The sequence below is a fragment of the Salminus brasiliensis genome, chromosome 8 (genome assembly GCF_030463535.1).
Source record: "Salminus brasiliensis chromosome 8, fSalBra1.hap2, whole genome shotgun sequence".
Taxonomy (NCBI): Eukaryota; Metazoa; Chordata; class Actinopteri; order Characiformes; family Bryconidae; genus Salminus; species Salminus brasiliensis.
The window spans coordinates 17,276,867-17,295,344 of record NC_132885.1 but is presented as its reverse complement, the minus strand read 5'-3'; the positions used below and the strand labels follow the sequence as shown (position 1 = coordinate 17,295,344).

At 39.5% G+C, this 18,478-nt stretch overlaps 1 protein-coding gene across 7 annotated transcripts in view; it reads left to right on the top strand.

The window, feature by feature from the left end:
- The window catches only part of kalrna (kalirin RhoGEF kinase a), a 210,387-nt gene that overhangs the window by 183,073 nt on the left and 8,836 nt on the right, over nt 1–18,478 (top strand). For 3 of the 7 annotated variants that reach the window (XM_072685873.1, XM_072685877.1, XM_072685878.1), the window contains 15 exons: nt 3,774–4,039; nt 6,272–6,409; nt 8,551–8,646; nt 9,932–10,047; nt 10,402–10,468; nt 10,917–11,020; nt 11,113–11,182; nt 11,283–11,369; nt 11,511–11,603; nt 11,706–11,756; nt 11,851–11,928; nt 13,030–13,215; nt 14,243–14,414; nt 14,558–14,790; nt 16,141–16,397. In XM_072685873.1, the coding sequence (XP_072541974.1) occupies nt 3,774–4,039; nt 6,272–6,409; nt 8,551–8,646; nt 9,932–10,047; nt 10,402–10,468; nt 10,917–11,020; nt 11,113–11,182; nt 11,283–11,369; nt 11,511–11,603; nt 11,706–11,756; nt 11,851–11,928; nt 13,030–13,215; nt 14,243–14,414; nt 14,558–14,790; nt 16,141–16,397 (2,014 nt within the window). Of the gene's footprint in view, nt 1–3,773; nt 4,040–6,271; nt 6,410–8,550; nt 8,647–9,931; nt 10,048–10,401; nt 10,469–10,916; nt 11,021–11,112; nt 11,183–11,282; nt 11,370–11,510; nt 11,604–11,705; nt 11,757–11,850; nt 11,929–13,029; nt 13,216–14,242; nt 14,415–14,557; nt 14,791–16,140; nt 17,480–18,478 lie in introns of those variants that run through there. The other 4 variants (XM_072685875.1, XM_072685879.1, XM_072685874.1 and 1 more) reach the window with 3 other exon arrangements.

The window sequence follows — 18,478 nt, the reverse complement described above, 5'->3', positions numbered from 1 at the left end:
CATTTATTTTCACAGTTGCAACAAGCATGAAGGCTCTAAATAAACGTCCACTTATATCAAGGTAATCCACTTTTGGCTGTCCTGTAGCATGGTGGTTACTGTTAGAAAGCAGTAATGCTGTTGTTTTGAGGGCTTTGTTTTTGTATTTTTCACATGGGTGTGTACTGTTCATCGTCATTAGGGAGTCCTTGTTGCTCCTGTTATCTGGTCAAGAGCTCTACTTGTGTGTTCAGCAGGTTTTCCAGTAAAGCGTCCTCTTCTTGGAAGATCTCCTTTGCTGTTTGGTTAGAACGGCAGGATCTTAAGGTCATATCACCTCCTCCTCAGTCCGAAAGCTCTGGTTACTCAGCTTCTCCTGGCCGCTCAGGGGGGTTGCTATGCAACAAGTGTTTCTCGGCAGAAACTATCCATGGCATTTCTATCACTTTGCTATAGCAGCTGTAAGCAGAGGCCTTGCAAGCTAGTTGGAGTGTGAGTTCAGTGACGTCAGATCAAGGAAAATGTTCACTTTTGCAGGTTTTTTGGTAAGTCCTAAGGTACGGCCTACAGTGTTGGATATTCAGCACTAAGAAAGAGACCAAAATACTTGGGCTGTGTATTGGCAAGAACCTGGTAATACAGGAGTTGCACATCTGTGATGCTGTGAGCAAGACGATATATTGTGGGTGGGTTTTTTTTTTTGTTTGTTTGTTTGTTTTTTTTTGATTATGTATATATATTTTTAATTCAACACACCATCATATGCATAAAATCAAAGTAAAAAAATGCTTTCTGCAATCAGAACAGTGGGATCTGAAGACTGGGCAGACTGCTATGTACACAGCACAAAATAAACCACTGTCTGCCACTAATCTTTATAAACTGTTCATTAAAAATTGATACTGTGTTTGAAAGAATTAGTACAGTATTGCAAAACCTATCATGATACTTTCATATTACCAATATTTTCTTATAGTCCTAAGGAATACTGTACGGTGTATGAAGAGGATGGACAATTATTTAGACTGGTCTGCAATGGACAGAAAGAAAAAGAAAATCTTGTCATGAAGTTATGATTATGAGCTGCCCCTGACTGATCATCTGTCAGAAATCATGGAAGCATGTGTCCGCATAAATGTGCCATGTAAAGTCATATTGTGTAGTTTATGACACTTTCTGGTCACTGACCGGTCTTTGCCCTGCTGTGTTGTGTGGGTTGAAGATGGGTTCCTTTGTTTTTTACACAGATGATCAATGAATTTTATAGTCACATGATCTGGGATCTAGGTTGTTTAGGGACAGTGACATATCATAAAGGTGATATATCATAAAGTGGCAAAACTTGCTATGAATGTAGCAACCTGGCATCAGGGTTTTAATACCTAGTTTGAATCCCGACGGTGGAAGTCTTAAGTGCTCTGGATGTATTTAGGGTCTGACAGGGAAATGTGTTTCCCTGTCATTTTATGTTTTAGATAATAAGCTTTTCACTACTATTTTTTATTTATCATATTTGCTATAGCTGTTGAGCTGTTGTGTGTGTGTGTGTGTGTGTGTGTGTGTGTGTGTGTGCAAATGCGTAATTACAAAATGTTGTGTTTAAAGGTTACTTATCAGAACGTCATGCTGTCGCCAGTGTGCACACTCGTGTTTGACCACACCAGCCTGATGTACGTATTCCTCTTAAGAGCTCGCAGTTCTCCATGGCCAGTGGCCAAACTAAAAGCTGCAGCATGGTGAAGCAGACTTTGTTGCAGCCTAATTAATGTTTTTTTGTTTGTTCATAATGAAAACAGAAAAAGGAGATGTTGATCATCTTTCTGTGTCTGTGCGCGTGTGTGCATGTGCGTGCATGCGTGCGTATACATGCGTGTTCTGTTTCCCCAGGCACTGTACACAGTGACTAGTGCGGTTAGACTTGTGTCTCTATAGTTTTGCCGTGAGCGGCCACATGATGTCTCACAAGGTCACTTCCTTTAATGAATAAGCCATTACAGCATGCAGACGCACAGCAGTGCAGGCCGACCGGTCCAAAATGGTGTTAGTGTTTAGAGACAGACTTAAATATTCAATTTGTCAACTTCAGAATTTGGTTCAAGTCAAGTGGGGTTTTATTGTCATTTCAACTACATACAGACTACACAGTGAAACGAAACAACGTTCCTCCAGGACCATGGTGCAACATAGACAGTGCATACAAAACACAAGTGCAACACAATACAAGTGCAGACAGACAACACAACACAGTACAGACAGAGAATAATAAATAATTGGCGGTAGTGTGCAAATTATGCAGTGTGTAATAAATATTGAGTCCAGTGAGGTAGTAAAGTTATTAGTGCAAATGCTTTGTGCAAAAATGGTTCCCATTTTATCTGGGGTAAATGGTTGGAGAGAGAGAGAGAGTGCACATGTAACAGAAAAGACATCAGTTCAGAAGCTGAGTTGAGTTGCTTACACTTAATGATCACTTAATATTCAATAACTTCAAAAAGCATTGTCTTTAACCAAACATACAATATTGCTCACTTCTACTAGGACAGTGTTTATCTCCAACAGACTTTAAAGGCAAAACTGACACTGAATAAATGTGTCCTCTTCGATAACATAGGTGTACACAAGTTATATATATACCAGTGTAAATCAGTGAATCTAGTGGTCAACACTAAGCCATCAAACTACTGTAATTTTTATATTTGATTATGTTGAGTCGAGTAGCCGAATAGGCGATCCCGTATAGTATTAACCATCATATACACAGATGTTGACTTTCTGCCGACTAGTCAGAGATGCACACAAACTTTGAATATCAGCATCCAAGGTGATCTAGTGATTCTGCTGGTGTAATGCATTTTTTTGTATTACATAACTTGTGTACACCTATGTTATCGAAAATGACACATTTATTAACCTACTTCTGAAACAAAAAGAGGCCATGTTGGACAGAAAAATCTCATATCTCCAAAATCACAACTTTACAGCAGATGAAAAAAAACCTCCTTAACTTTCAACAGAAGTCAATGTAAAGTCAGTTTTATTCCAAGTCATGAAGCATTCCTGTTGGTACCTTCCTCATTTATCCACCCAGTGGTAAGAACAACTGCCATTATGTCAAAAAGTAAAAACCATAGAAAACAATGGAGATACAAGGTTTTACGTGACTGCAGTGATTTGCGGTATAGGTTGATGGAGCTTTTATACAGTATGGATGTGCATTTAAAGATCATCGCCATGTGCATTGTTGTAGTGGATTAATCTTATGTGAAATACTTTTCTATCAATCTGAGTGCGTTCCCATAGCAGAGAAAGCATTCACATTGTCAATATTCATATTGATTTTCCCGCAGTGCTGTGTGGTTTGCGTTCATTAGGTCATTTAAGTCGATGGAAAAGAGTGCTGTGTGGGTGTTACGCTGTTACAGAAATATGACAACAGCACCATAACATTTGGCTTACCAGAATGATGTAAACTTGCTCACACCTCAAACCACTAATCATGACCAATTGGTTTTTCCTATGTCTTTGAATTGCCTAAAACATTAGTTAGAATCATTTAATAGAGTTTTGATGAATTGACAAACCATTATTTCACTCCACTTTATATGTTTCTCAGTAAACACACTCCTTGTGGTCTGTATGGTAATGGTGGGCTACACCCTCCTGCAGGCAAGAGCAATCTTTCTGGCTCGCTTCTCTTCAGATGGCTTGTCCTTGTGGTTTTTTACATCATGAACCTGAGATGCTTGTGATTGATTGATTTTTTTCTCATCATCCTCTTTTCTTTCATCTTTTAGAGAACTACGCGGTCAGTGGTCCGGAGGGAAAGACTGACTCCGTGGCGGCGCTGCAGCCGCAGGCCTCACTCACGTCCATCCACAGCAGCTCTCCAGGGCCCAAGCGCTCTGGAAACACACTGAAGAAGTGGCTCACCAGCCCGGTCCGACGCCTCAGCCATGGCAGCAACGTCAAAAAGCTGCCCAGCAAGCAGAAGCAGAAGAGAGATGGTCGCAAGAGCATCGACCTGGGTCCGCCCGAGACACAGGATGACAACCTGGAAGAGGTAATGGAGCTGATGCGTTTTTCCAAAGTGTTTTATAATAGGCTTGATCTTCGCCTTCTCAGAGCCCCTGAAAGTTGGATACAAGAAAGCTGGTGTGAGTGTCTTGTGCAGTACTGAGGGACTTTGTTGTGTGCTTTTAACTTGCATATTATTGCCATTATGGTAGCAATACATTTGTCCATCATTTTTTGCATTTATGAACTGAGCACTTCTTTAGTTGGATGCTGTGATGCAGTTCAGCAAGTAAATTTGAGAGATTAAGGATTGAATAAACTACAATTTCATATCAATATTAATTTATTCCCTCTGAATTGAGTTAATTAGGAGAATTATGTTTATGCTACACATTATTATTATTACGCTATTACCAGTACAATATAGGGCTTGCTAGAATAGAGACTTCTACGTATATAGTCTTAAGGAATGATAGTTTGTTTTTTGTAGCACTGGTATTTGTTTATAAACTGGTATTATATGTATGTATGTATTTCTTGAGGCTAAATGTGTGATGTGTCTAAGTTTCTAAGAAGTGCACATGGTATTGGTGCACTCCCTCTTTAACGTCAGAGGATTTCTTTATTTCTTTCATTCACCATCTCGGTTCTTTTTACGCAATCAGCGTTTCATGTAGAAAACTGGCCTCCTTGTTCTCTGTGATGTGTGAGTGCGTTATTATGAGTCTGCCATGGCTGGAGTAGCAGCAGCAGCAGTAGCAGTAAGCCAGATGATGTGGGGCAGATAGGACAGTGTGCATTAGCCAGGCCCTTTAGGCCTGTGTGATGTGCACTGTGACGGCACAAAGAGTCTCTGTAGTGGCAGGGCAGGAGCTGTGGACCCCAACACAATGACCCACATTAACCCTGACCTGCTTCCCCTACTGGGCAGCTAGCAGCAGAATTGTTGAAGGAGAAGACATTGTGGACTTGAATCCAGTGCTTCAAATATAGTTGATCGGTCAAGGCATGTTTGGTGTCCAAACGTTTGCTTCTTTAGTTTTGCTCTGGAGCTACAGGTCTTCATGTAGCTAACAAACATGGAATGCATTGGAGTTGGGACAACAGTGTTCCGGCACAAGGAAACAGTGTGGTGGTTTCATTATTCATTTATGTGATTATCTTCTATTGAATGTGGATTAACTAATGATTGATGCTAAGCTACTTTCAGCAGCCTGCTAAACTCATCCATTCAAATAGATACACATATCTAACACACAACTGGGCACTAGATGATTTTGAGAGATGGGAGTAAATTGTAATATTGATTATGTCCAAAATTGATTGTGTAGTTTGTAATATTGAGTGTCCAAAAGCTTTTGACTATTAAATTCTTGTAACTTCTGCCTTCAGTGAAAATCCACTATGTTTAGACATTTATAGATTGATTTCTAAAAGTCTGTGGACGGAAAGGCCATTTTTAATATATGCTGAAATATGAAGCATCACCAAAAACATGCATTTTAAGAGGGGGGGGGAGAGATGTTGGTCATTTTCATCCTTGCTGACAAGTAATGGAAGCTTCTATCCCACAATGTGCAGACTATTTGCCTAAATCATTATGCACTTGCGTCAAACTGCCTGAAGTTGATAAACAATGGAAAATAGACATGCATATAAAATTAGCAAAAGGATGCCACAAACAAACTTAAATGCGCAGAACAAAATTTCTATATTTTAGACACATGTATATCTACTGGGGGAAAAAATCCAACATATAAAATGTATCAAATTTTGGTCATGTTTTATTTTTCCATTATAAATTACATTGTTAAAACACAGTAAGTTTGTATTTTAATTAGATATGTGACTTATTTACACTTGGAAAATTAAAACCATCTTACAACTATACATGGAATTTAAGTCAGTGGTTGATTTTTGTACATTTACATTATGAGTTATGTTTGTTTGCTAAACAACTTTATTTGATTTGAGGCAAACGTGATGTGGTGATTTAAGTTTGATGATGGTTTAGGTAACTTTCACTGGCTCATTAGCTGCATTTATCCTTGAAGCTTCAGTGTAAAACAGAAGAAGCAAGCACCAAACATATCCTGGCTGATTAACTGTATTTTGGATAAGGAGGTGTTGCATAATATGGATTTTGGCTATAATTGGTGGAGACCCCAATTAGTTTAACAGAAACTGGGTTCACTTATAATAAAATATCTCTGTTTATTATTTCTGATGCTTTGATGCCTGCTCTTGGAACATAATGTCCATGTCATTGGCCTTGCAGAGGGAAAGAAAAGATGGAACACTCTCCAAATCATCAGGAATGCAAAGTGGAGGAGAAGAGGAGCCAGAGGATGAGTCTCACACTCCTCTACCTCCACCCATGGAGATCATTAAAGACCCTTCCACTCAGGAGGAGAAGGTATGCATAACAAATAATGAGCTGGGAATACTGCCTTAATAGAGTGGACTAGTGTGGACGCTGGCTTTTGGAGGGTAGAGGAGGGCTTCTTGTCGATTGAATGGGTTCTGTCTTGGTAGGTCACAGACAGCAGGGCTAATAAGCTGCTCTTTATATACAATAGCTCACTTATTCAGAAATGTCACTCAGTACAGGTTCATAAAAAGAACTGCTGGTTTCTGCCACCCTTATACACACACACACACACACACACACACACACACACACTGCTAAAAGATCCAGCTGTCCTTCAACGGGAGTCACCCGCACAGTGGCAATGTAGTGCTTCATTTGTGGTTTGACCTTCCACACACACTCACACACACAATGTTGAAATATTGAAATGCCAGTAATAATGCAAGGATCCTCCCTGACTTTTAGTCTTTTAACCACAAAAACACTCTAATACAAAATTACACACACATTCTGGGTAATGTATTACTCTGTGAAGTTGCGAAATGCACATACGCCCTTGCTTATGCGGTCTGACTTGTTTGGGTGTCATTTTTCTCTGAAAAATGACTTTTCCTTGTTGTTCCTGTTTGTATGTACATTTACCGCTGATGTCAACATTGTGCAGTGTTGATCTGCCCCTGTCTGTTGTTGTGCTAGGAGATAAAGCACTGGAATGCGGTCTGTTCCATGCAACACTTGTGTTGTCATCTAGACACACAAGCTGCTCTCCTGGAGTCTTCTTTTCTTCTACCAAAGTTTCTCTAGTTCTTTCAGCTTCTCTTAGGGTGTCTTTGTAATTGTAGTGTGGTCTGAACTAAAACTGAAAGTGATTAATTTTCATTTAGTGTTCCCATTGCCATATTTGAAATTAATTAAAAGATCCAAACCAACATTATAGATAAAAAGTTCTATATTGTGCAGATTTGATGACCTATATTTGCTAAAAAATAATTGTGATCATATCAAACATTGTTCTTTTTGGTCTGACTTGGTTTTATGGCCGTCTTATTTTATCTTTCTAATGATATTCTACAGCGATAAGCCTTGAGAAGCCATTACTATGTTTTTTTTTTAGCGGCAAGAAGACTGAAATACCACTTATAAAACAACACAAACGTTAATGCATAATGTGTAGGGCTGTGTATCAACAATAACCTGGCATATCAGGATACAGATGTTAAAATTCAATATATTGCGATTTTCATTTTTTATTTCAATATTTTGCGAAATAAACCTTAAGGAAGTTTGTCACCATAGTTGCCTTATTTTCCATTAAACAACAGGGCTGGTCATCTTTATTTATTTAGTGTAGAATGTCCCTTGCAACAGTAAATCAGTTGACTTAGATTACAGTCACAGTAATGATAAACATACAGTGAGGAGTATAATATGCTCAATTTGAGGGTGCCACAAAAATTGAAAGAAGAGCTGAGCTCTGGTAAAGCGGACATGTCAGGTGCTTGTGACGCTCTCAGATTAGTTAGTGCTTAGACTAATGTCTTCCCTGATAGCCCCACAAACATCTAATGGGTCCGTTTCACCGGAACCTTATAACCGAGCCATTTCTCCAGGTAAAGACCTCCTTAGCCATGCTGCTTTGCCATCAGCAGCCAGAGTCCAAGAGAGCACAATTGGCCAAGCTCTCTCTGGGTTGGCAGATGGTGCTTCCACCCTTCATCAACGATGATGGCCATCACACTGGCGTCTGTTGGCTGGTGCAGAGGAGCCAGGGACCTGGCGTTTTCCTCCAAGCGCATCACTTGGTGATGCTGAGTCGGAGCAGTGTAAAAAGAGCGGTGGCTGGCTTTGCATGTATCGGAGGAGACATGTTAAATCCTTACTCTCCTAGTGGGAGCAAACATTTTTGAGAAACGATAACATAATATTGTGATACTTCAGAATATGTTCTTACACCCGTGGTCTAATTAGACACTTCCAGTTGAAAGCAGAATGAGACTGGCCTGGTGAGAAGGGTGTGCGCCAGGGTTCACCTAGCAGCTTTCTCACCTTGTTCTAATTAACCGCACTAACAGAGCAATGACTCCAGGACTTTCTTTCTTTTTTTCTTCTTCTACCTTTTTATCTGTTCCACCTTTCCTCCCTGTCTTCACTAACACTTCTTTTGCTCTTTCCCCGGTCCCTTGCAGTCGTCTGCCTTGCTTGCTTCACGGCAGGGTTCCACCGAGGTGCCCAGTGCCGCAGAGCTTGTCAGTGCTATAGAGAAACTGGTCAAAACTAAGATGGTAAGTGCAAAGCTTCGACTGACCGCAGACCAGTTTCATACAGCACGCACAAAAAAACCCAGGCTTTCTGGCCCCCCAGCTTTTCTGTCTTTGTCTTTCCTTTTCCCATTTGTTGCTTTTTTGCTATCTTACAGTGACTCACAATGGGATGCATGCTTTAACACCTCTTTTTATGTATAAACACATCATGTGTGCAGGATGTGTTTGTGAATGTTTTTTTCCAGTAAATTATACTCAGTGTTTAGACATTATACACAGAGTTGTTTTTAAGGCCTAACTACCACTCAATGGGTGTTTTATCAGAAACGTATATCATTTATGCTCACTGTATCCTATCTGCTGTTATGCAACTTAAAACTGTGCCTGACTCTTGTAGGAGTGCAGCAAATATCCTTATAACAGCACACACCAACTCGTACAGTAATTATATAATATGTGGACAGCAGTAGGTACAAGAAAGACATGCCTAATAAACTGAACTGAATGCAGCATTTATTTGTAGCATCATTCTGACTTTTTGTACAACTTCACAGGTTTTAATACTATAAAAAAAAAACATAAGCTAGGGTGTATTTCATTTTTTTGCAAGGAAGTTCAATACTAAGTGCAAAACATTTTTCCTCCAAAAAGAGGCAGGTTATATCTGCCCAATACCATTTATTTTACTTTTTTTTGGGATTCATTGAATGCATTATTAATACCATGACATGTTGGATCATTGACTTAAAATCTGGTTAAAAAATCCTGCATTTTTAAATATCATAATTTAAATCACGGAAAAAAAATACATTTCCTGTCATGTCAGGTTTTCCAATTTCGTGCGGCTTTAATGGACACCGTCATTAATGTGAAGCGCCGAACGCATCTAATATCCAAAATAATTAGCAGAGTAGATGTTTCTAAATTTATTATTAGAGCTGTATAACATCAGGAATGAAATTACAGTACAGTGGATATCTAGAACACAATGCAAAACTTATATACATTTTAAAAATATATAAATTGCAGTATAGTTCAGCATAATACTCAAAATATTAAAAAAGACAATCTAAAGAAATTGTAGTCATTTTTGCCAAATAATGATAATACAATACATTTTAATATAAAAAGTGATTCCAAACTTTTGAAGGGTAGTGTCTGGATTTATCATGTTATTGTAGACATGTCTTCATCAGTCAGGCTTTTCTCCAATTCTCAAACACCTTTAGCCCCCTCTGTGACAGGAAATAAGATTCTTGTTGAATCCTGCTGTGAATCTGTGTTTTTGTCTTTGTTGTTGTTCTAGACTTTGGAAGGTGGAACATATCCTGGCTTCAGCTCAGTGAGTCCAGTGGAGCAGAGCCCGGCCCAGCCCAGAAACCCTGAGCTTGAGCAGAAGGCCAAAGCACTGCGCGGACGAATGTGAGACACACTGCCATGCGTTTAATGCGACCTTTGTCGTCATTATTGTTATATTTGTCATATTAATAATCATATTTTTCTTTTTTTGTTTGTATGAGTATTTTTGTTCCTATTTGTGAAGAATTCTATACTGTTTAGTTTTACACTGTGCTTGTACACAGTATTCCACACACTGCCATTCTGGAACAACTAAATTCCCTTTCAAAGAATAATACAGGTTACCTTTCAGGAAATGCCTCACATGATTTGGGGAGCTAATTGAGATCAGTAATAACTATCATTCTGCATACAGCTTAGCTACTCTCACTACAATTAACTTGATGTTAATTTGCGTTAATTCACTCTGTGTCTCAGGTTTGTCTTGAATGAGCTGATACAGACAGAGAAGGACTACGTCAAAGACTTGGGCATCGTAGTAGAGGTAAGAAAATGACATCCCACCAGACAAGACACCCATATTCACCATTTGTGTTGGACACAGACGGAATTTGGCCTTCACCTTTAACCCATCCATGCAGTGAACACACACACACGCATACACACTAGTGATCAAACACTCACAGTGACAGTGAGCACACATGCCCGGAGCTGTGGGCAGCCATTGCTGCGGCGCCTGGGGAGCAGAGAGGGCGCAAGGCCTTGCTCAAGGGCCCAACAGTGGCAGCTTGCCTAGTCTGGGTATCAAACCCACAAACCTGTCATCAGTAGCCCGGTGCTCTAACCACTGTCACTTATTAACAAACCTTAATCTCCCTGTAGTTTATTTCATAGGACGTAATCAAAACACAGAAATTTGATTTCTGCAAGGGAAAAAAACTGACTAACTAACTCCTGTAGAAAAGGAAATCAGTACTTTTCCTTTCTTATAGGGTTTCATGAAGAAAATGGAGGAGAAAGGAGTCCCTGAGGATATGAAAGGAAAAGACAAGATCGTCTTTGGAAATATTCACCAGATCTATGACTGGCACCGAGAGTGAGTCAAGCTCAGTTTGTGCTCTGTTGATCTGTCACAAATCCGCCAGTAACTACCTTTTAAACATGAAATGAATTTGTGTCATCCTGCAGTTTCTTCGTGGGAGAACTGGAAAAATGCCTTGAAGATCATGAAAAGCTGCCAGAGCTGTTTATTAAACATGTGCGTGAGGCTTCCAGAGCACTGTGTTATGATTTTAGTGATTTTTGTGTTAAATATGTGTTGGCTGGGGAAATGACTCTGACCTTGTGTTTGCACACAGGAGCGAAGGCTGTATATGTATGTTGTTTACTGCCAGAACAAACCCAAGTCAGAATTCATAGTGGCGGAATATGATTCATATTTCGAGGTAAATCATCCTTCCTTCTTGTTAGTTTTTTTTTGTTAGTTTTTTTTTGGCTGTGATCATTTATTCAGGAAACAGATTATAGCCTGCATGTATGTGTAAGAATGTTGATCATAACCTTTTCCCTCTTTTTTTCTAACTTAGTCGGTTCAGCAAGAAGTCAGTTCAAGACTGAGCATCAGTGATTTTCTCATCAAGCCAATTCAGAGAATAACAAAATATCAGCTGCTGTTAAAGGTAAAACTCATTCATGTGAATGAGATGATTGGGATAATGGATTATGGAGCTTAATTCATTTTAGGACAATATGGCTTATTTCTCTTCCATTTTGTCTTTAAGGACTTCTTGAAGTACAGTACCAAGGCAGGGCTGGACTGTCAGGATATTGAGGTGAGAAGTTATCCCATACTCATTAGTTTACTGCTTCAACATTTACTACTTTATGTTCAACATTCATCCACCTTTTCTAAACCTTGTTTTGCAGAAAGCAGTTGATCTGATGTCTCAGGTGCCTAAACTCTGCAATGACATGATGAACCTCGGCAGGCTACAGGGCTTTGAGGTATTTTGCCATATACCCTTCATCCAGGGTCCTAATAAGCAAAACATGTTTTGTACATATATAGATATAAAATGATTTATTATTGTACATATATAGATATAAAATGGAAGGGGGGGGTATAATGTATGGACAAAAGTATTGGGACACCTGCTAAACACATTCATTGTTTTATCAGCAATCAAGGATGTTAAAAATGGGTTGTTCCTGCTTTTGTTGAAGTACCTGTCTCTAGGGACGGCTTTCTACTAGGTGTTGGAGTATTGATGTGAGAATTTTATTGCGTTCAACAATGAGCATTATTGAGGTCAGGATGTTTGATGATCACCACCTCACCTCATCTCCAAACTCATCCCAAAGGAGTTGGATGGAGCTCTATAATTCCAGAGAACACAGTTCCACTGCTCCACAGCTCAGTGCTTTTTTTGCTTTTTGAGGGGGCCTTTGTACCCCTCTAGCCCACAGCTGGCATTAGGCCTGGTTGATTACATTTGTCTGTAGAAAACAAAAAAATTACAATACATGAGGATGTAGGATTTTACAGACCCCATTGTTAGTATGAAGGTCTTGTCTCATGACAGGCATTAATTAAAGCTATTCTTTTCATACTTGCTGATGTGTTGATTATATCTCATACTGACCTTTAACCCTCTGACACCGTGTTATCAGTTATGTAAGTGAGTGAGAAGAGAGAATGAGAAAACGGAGAGGTAGAATAAATGTGAGCACAACTGAGGAGAGGGTGACCGGTTTATACAGCAGTGTTGACATACAGTTGGTGTGCAATATGCATGTGTTGACGGACTGACGGACACAGAGTCACACACTCACTTACAGGTGAACAGAAACATACATTCAGTCTAAGGCATGTGTGTTCAGCACTTTATTGAGCGTTCAGGCATTCAGTATAGTCTATGTGTACTTTAGGTGTCTCACCCATTAGCACGATGATGGGGATAATAAATATTTTAACAAAATAGGGAGAACTTAAGCAGAAAACTGACTTTGGTGGAGATGAGTCAGGTGGGTGGATGCTCCTACAGCAGTTTTATCTACATGACTACATGTTAAAACATTAACTCCCTGACTGTGTGTGTGTTTCAGGGAAAGCTGACAAGTCAGGGGAAACTGCTGCAGCAGGAGACGTTTTTTGTGACTGAGCAGGACTCTGGCGTTCTGTCTCGCAGTAAAGAGCGCAGAGTCTTCCTCTTTGAGCAAATCGTCATCTTCAGTGAACTTCTCCGCAAGGGCTCCTCAACACCTGGCTATCAGTTCAAAAAGAGCATCAAGGTGATCCTTCCCTCACTTAACGATACTGGCTGTAGAACATTGTTTTCAGTGACTAACCATATTTACACTGTTGCTCTACATGTAGTCCATTGACCAATACTTAGTCTAAGTGCCTGAAGTTTGGATTTTGCTCTGGGGTTATGAGGCTAATTTAACTCAATAATGGAAACTGATACACAGTTACTACTGTGCATTGTGTAACTGCATTCCTAATCATACAGAACACTGCAGTTTTTGTCCACATCACATTTTAAAAGTATTCAAATAGTTTTTACATTTTTAGGAAAATGCTTTCTGAATATTTAACTACTAAATCCCAGCTAAAGCATGATGTAGACTGATAAATCAGTGTAATGAACTAGTTTATACAAACATATTTTCAGCCTTAACGGTCTTCTCAGTAGCGTTAAGCCTAGTGATGATGTGATGCTGGTGTTATACTGATCATTTTATGGTATGATGTTATGAACCATTTTTCTCATTAGCTGAAAATTACTGCCCGCAAACAGGTTTTGCTGTAAGAATTCAGTGATACACTATTTGGACAGAAGTATTGGGACACACCCCTTAATCAGTGAATTTAGGTGTTTAATTTAGTCCCATTGCCACAGATATATAAAATCAAGCACCTAGCCATGCAGTCTGCCTTTACAAACGTTGGTGATAGAATGGGTCATTACAAAAAGCTCACTGAATTCCAGTGTGGTAGTGTACTAGGATGCCACCATTGCCAAAAGTAAGTTCATAGAATTTCTTCCCTCCTACATATTCCACGATTAACTGGTAGGGCTAAGTTGTAAGTTGAACTGATTGAAAACTGGTTAACTTTACACAACCTAGAACTAAACAAGCAAACTTAGGACCCCAAACATCTTGGCTGTCTATATGTGGAGCAAGGGGAGCACAGTTGAACTCGTATGATCATCCCTTATCATTTATTTCATATAATTCTTATAATTTAGTTAGTCTTGTATTACTGTAATTCTAATCATCATGCTGTGTGTATGTGTGTGTGTGTGTATACTAGGTGAGCTACCTGGGTCTGGAGGATCATGTGGACAATGACCCGTGTAAGTTTGTGCTGTCATGCCGTGGGTCGTCTGAACGCTTCACTCTGCAGGCAGCGAACACTGACATTAAACAGGTGTGGGTGCAGCACATCACAGAACTGCTGGACGCCCAGAGCAACTTCTTGTCAGGTGAGCTTAGTGGATTTTGACTGCATGGCATCACTGACCCAATTTGCTTGGAAAGTTAATGGAAGTCACTGTGTGCATCATTGGTTCTGCTGTCACACTGTTCACCTAGAGGTGTAGTTTAGACGTGACCTGTGTCTCCGCAGCTCTCCAGTCTCCCATCGAGTATCAGAAAGAGAAGAGTAGCTCCCTGACGCGAAACTCGTCCACCGGGGGGCGTAGTGGTCAGTCCAGCAGCAGACCCAGCTCCACTGCATCAGTCAGCCCAGAGAAACCTCCTTTGTGCGGACGGGTCTCCGCTCCACTAAAGATACCTACCTCCAATGGCAGCCCCTGCTTTGAGCCCCACAAACACTCTGACAGATACGATAGCTCCAAGGTGAGTGGTGATTTACTCTCCTCACCTTCTTGGGGGTCACTAAAAAATTGAGAAAAAGCCCGTAGTTGGAGTGTGTGATGTGAATTCATATTTATATCACAATACTTTCTGTTATCACGATGGTAATGATGAATATCACAATGATCTAAATATATATTTAACAAGCAATAAAATTGAGTTCATAATAATATTCAGTGATTAATCTGTTCAAATGAGTGTTTTATCACTTGTCTTTTGGGTTAAATTTCATCATTACATACACTATTACAGCGGTATACCTCCCATCTAGTCTCCATAGTAAGTGTATTCACTTTCTCCAGTGTGCCAAATGTCTTTTTATGCAGAATTTGATGATGGGTGCTGTGTACAAGCTTTTACTGATTAATGTGAGTTCCAACTGATATTATCATCAGTTCTGTTAATGTGCATGAGCACACTCACAGTAGCTAAACAGAACTGGGAGCACTGTTGCTGTACAGCTAGGTTATTATTAGCATTTATTGTGACCTAGTTTGCTTTGGCTCCATAGGGGTGTTAGGGAGCCTTTGATGTTTGAGGGGAAAAAAGCTCTGCAGATCTGACACATTCTGCATCCCCTTCACACAACATAACACAGCTTCATTGAGTCTGTTTTGGAATGTTCTGATGTGCTACATTTAACCTTTTTCAGGTATTCATTTTTAAGGGAAGCTGGCCAACTTTAAATAAATAAATAAAAACATTTTTAAAAATCAGCACAATCCAAACACTGGGCTCTGAATAAAGACATTGGGAGTTGTATGTGTGGTAGAAAAACAAATGGTGGTGGTGATGGAAACCAAGGATCATAATGTCTACAATGCAAATATAGCCATTTTATTCATTTGTCAAAATGAGCATCTAATATATCAAGCAGCATGCTTCACCTTTTTCCCCTACATACTCCTCCTTAAATTCCTCTTCTTCATCACCCTTTCCCCTCCCACTATTCCCAATGTATATAAGGTCCTCCCGAAATATCCCTAATCAGACTAGACTGACCGTGATAGACTGAGTTGTACTCGTACGTCTCTGTGTGCAATAAACTCGTCAACACTGAAGATCCAGTCTCCTGACTGCTGAATCTGCCTCCTGTGTGCCAAATTTCTAACAGTGTTCTAAAATGTTGCAACACATTTTAGGAGAACAGGAGTTGTGATCAAATATCTGCTTCTGTTAGTAATGTCTCAAGTGTGTGTGTGTGTGTGTGTGTGTGTGTGTGTGTGTGTGTGTGTGTGTGTGTGTGTGTGTGTGTGTGTGTGTGTGTGTGTGTGTGTGTGTGTGTGTGTGTGTGTGTGTCTCTTTCTGTCTCTCACTCTCTCTGTCCTACAGCAGCATGACGGAGTTGGCTGTAATGGTATGTCGTCCTCTATGATGGTGACTCAGGACTACAGTGCACTGAAGGAGAACGAAATTTGCGTCACGCAGGGTGAAATGGTGCAAGTGCTCGCTACTAATCAGCAGAACATGTACCTGGTGTACCGGCCCGCCAACAGCCAGTCCCCTGCTGCCGAGGGCTGGGTGCCAGGCAACATCCTCGGCCCTCTCTCTAAAACCATCATAGACACTGCTGCTGACTCGAACATCAAGTAAGTGTCAATCAACACTAACTGGAGCTCTGATTGGATTGTTAAACCAAGGCTCCTCCCTCCTTTTGAATACCCCTCCCCCACCCTCTTTTGTTGGAACTAACCCGGATATGTTGGACCTTTTCTATGGGGAGATGTTTGTTTCTTCGGACGTTTTTTTGTTTGTTTGTTTGTTTGTTTTGTGTTTATTTTATTTTGAGGTCAAGTAAAAAAAGTGAATTATTGAAAGTACTATAGGAAAAAAAAACCTTGTTTTGGTGTAGACAGAAGATGTTGAAGGAATCTTACATCAGTGTGGAAACTGACATGTCTGGACTGTTATTTCTGTTTCCTAACACCACGTTTTTGTTGTTTGTTTTTTGTTCAATGTTTTTGAAAGACAAAAAAAGAAAATCTAGGATGGACTTGGAGTAGTTTCTCCTGATGGAGAAAGTTTCTGTTATTGTCTATGGCAATTTTGTACAGATTATGTTGTTTTAATCTTATTTTTGCAACGTTCAGTTCCGTTTTATTTGTTTTGTTTTGTTTTGTTTTTCCTTAATCAAATATGTTGGCCATAAACTGTAAATATGTTTTGTTGTTTACTCTTTTCAGTACATTCCTGTAAAAAGTCTTTTGCACTATTTAAGAGAATCCTTAATAATGAAGGCAGTTTTGTGCAATACAATGATAGTCGCAATGTTCAGCATTGTAGTTAACGAATAGTTTTAAATGTATTATTTTAAATATGTAAAATAAAAATTTGACATGAGCATGAATTACAATGGAAGCTTTTGTTTATGATTTTATAGCCATGTTTGCACAGTACTATATCACAATACTGTACAGTCACACTACTATTGCCTCTCGTAAAGCACAAACATGATTTATTTGACATATTCTGTAGTCCTTTAGTTTAATATACAGTTTAATATTATATATAATAAACAGCCCTTAGTGTAATTCAAGGCAGAATATGGTTTATGCACTTTTATTTATTTGAGTTATTTTATTGACTTATTTTCTTAATCTTGTAGTGTGTAGTTCCCTTTTTGTGTTTGTACTAACCGCACTGGTCCTGGACAGTAAACGTTTGTGCATGATTCAGCATCAGACCTCTTTTTGTCTTGTCTCACATTTCTGATTCAGATTGATGTGAGATCATGAGGGCTATGCTGCTTCTTCACAAACTGTGTGTATCCACCATGGTGTAAGAGCATGACCACTGATCTGTAGTATGTAAAGCATTTCAGGCTAATGGTGTAAATTGTGGGGAAAATGATTGACACTTTAATTTATAACTGGTCTTGATTTGATAGTTACAGTCTTGATGAAGCAAGAAAGATACAGTTGCAGCTGGACGTTTACAAACACACATCATGGACATGAATGTTGTGGCGATATTGGGCCTTCTATGATTTCTTTTAATAGAAAGAAGTCTACAACACCCATCTTTGATTTAATTTTAGTTTTTTGGGTGGATTTTCTTAAATCAACACATTCAAAAATAAACATATACCCATTAGCAATTCTATGGTGTTAAAAGTTCTTAAAAGGCTTTAAACTTGCCATGGCCTCTTAGCTTCCTGTTAGTGATCATGATTGACTACAGCTAGTAGCTTCTCTTTGCCCACATAAATAGACCTTGTTCCTTCAACACTCATTAGATTGACCAACACCCAGTACAGTGAAAACGCCCAAAGAACTAAGTGGTTTAAACAAGTCAGGGATGTCTCCTGGAGCCATTTCCAAACATAGGACATGCAAACCTAAGTGCAAGTTATTGGAAGGTGCAGTCACTTTGCCAAGGTCTGAAAAAAGAACCAAACGGTCACCCCTAGCGAAGAGGAAATTGGACAGAGGGGCTGTCGCCCAAGTGAGAAGCCCCTGCTCCAAAAACTACTCCTTCAAGCTTGATTAAAATTAACAGTTTACCAAGAACACTGTAACAGCTGTTAAGCATGGTGGTGGCAGCAGCGTGTTCTCAGGCAGTGTTGAAATTGGTACTTTGCACAAAGTGGATGGAATAATGAAGGAGGAGAACTGCCTCAGAATTCTTAATTCAGCATATATTCCATTTTGCCATGACATTTATGTCTGCG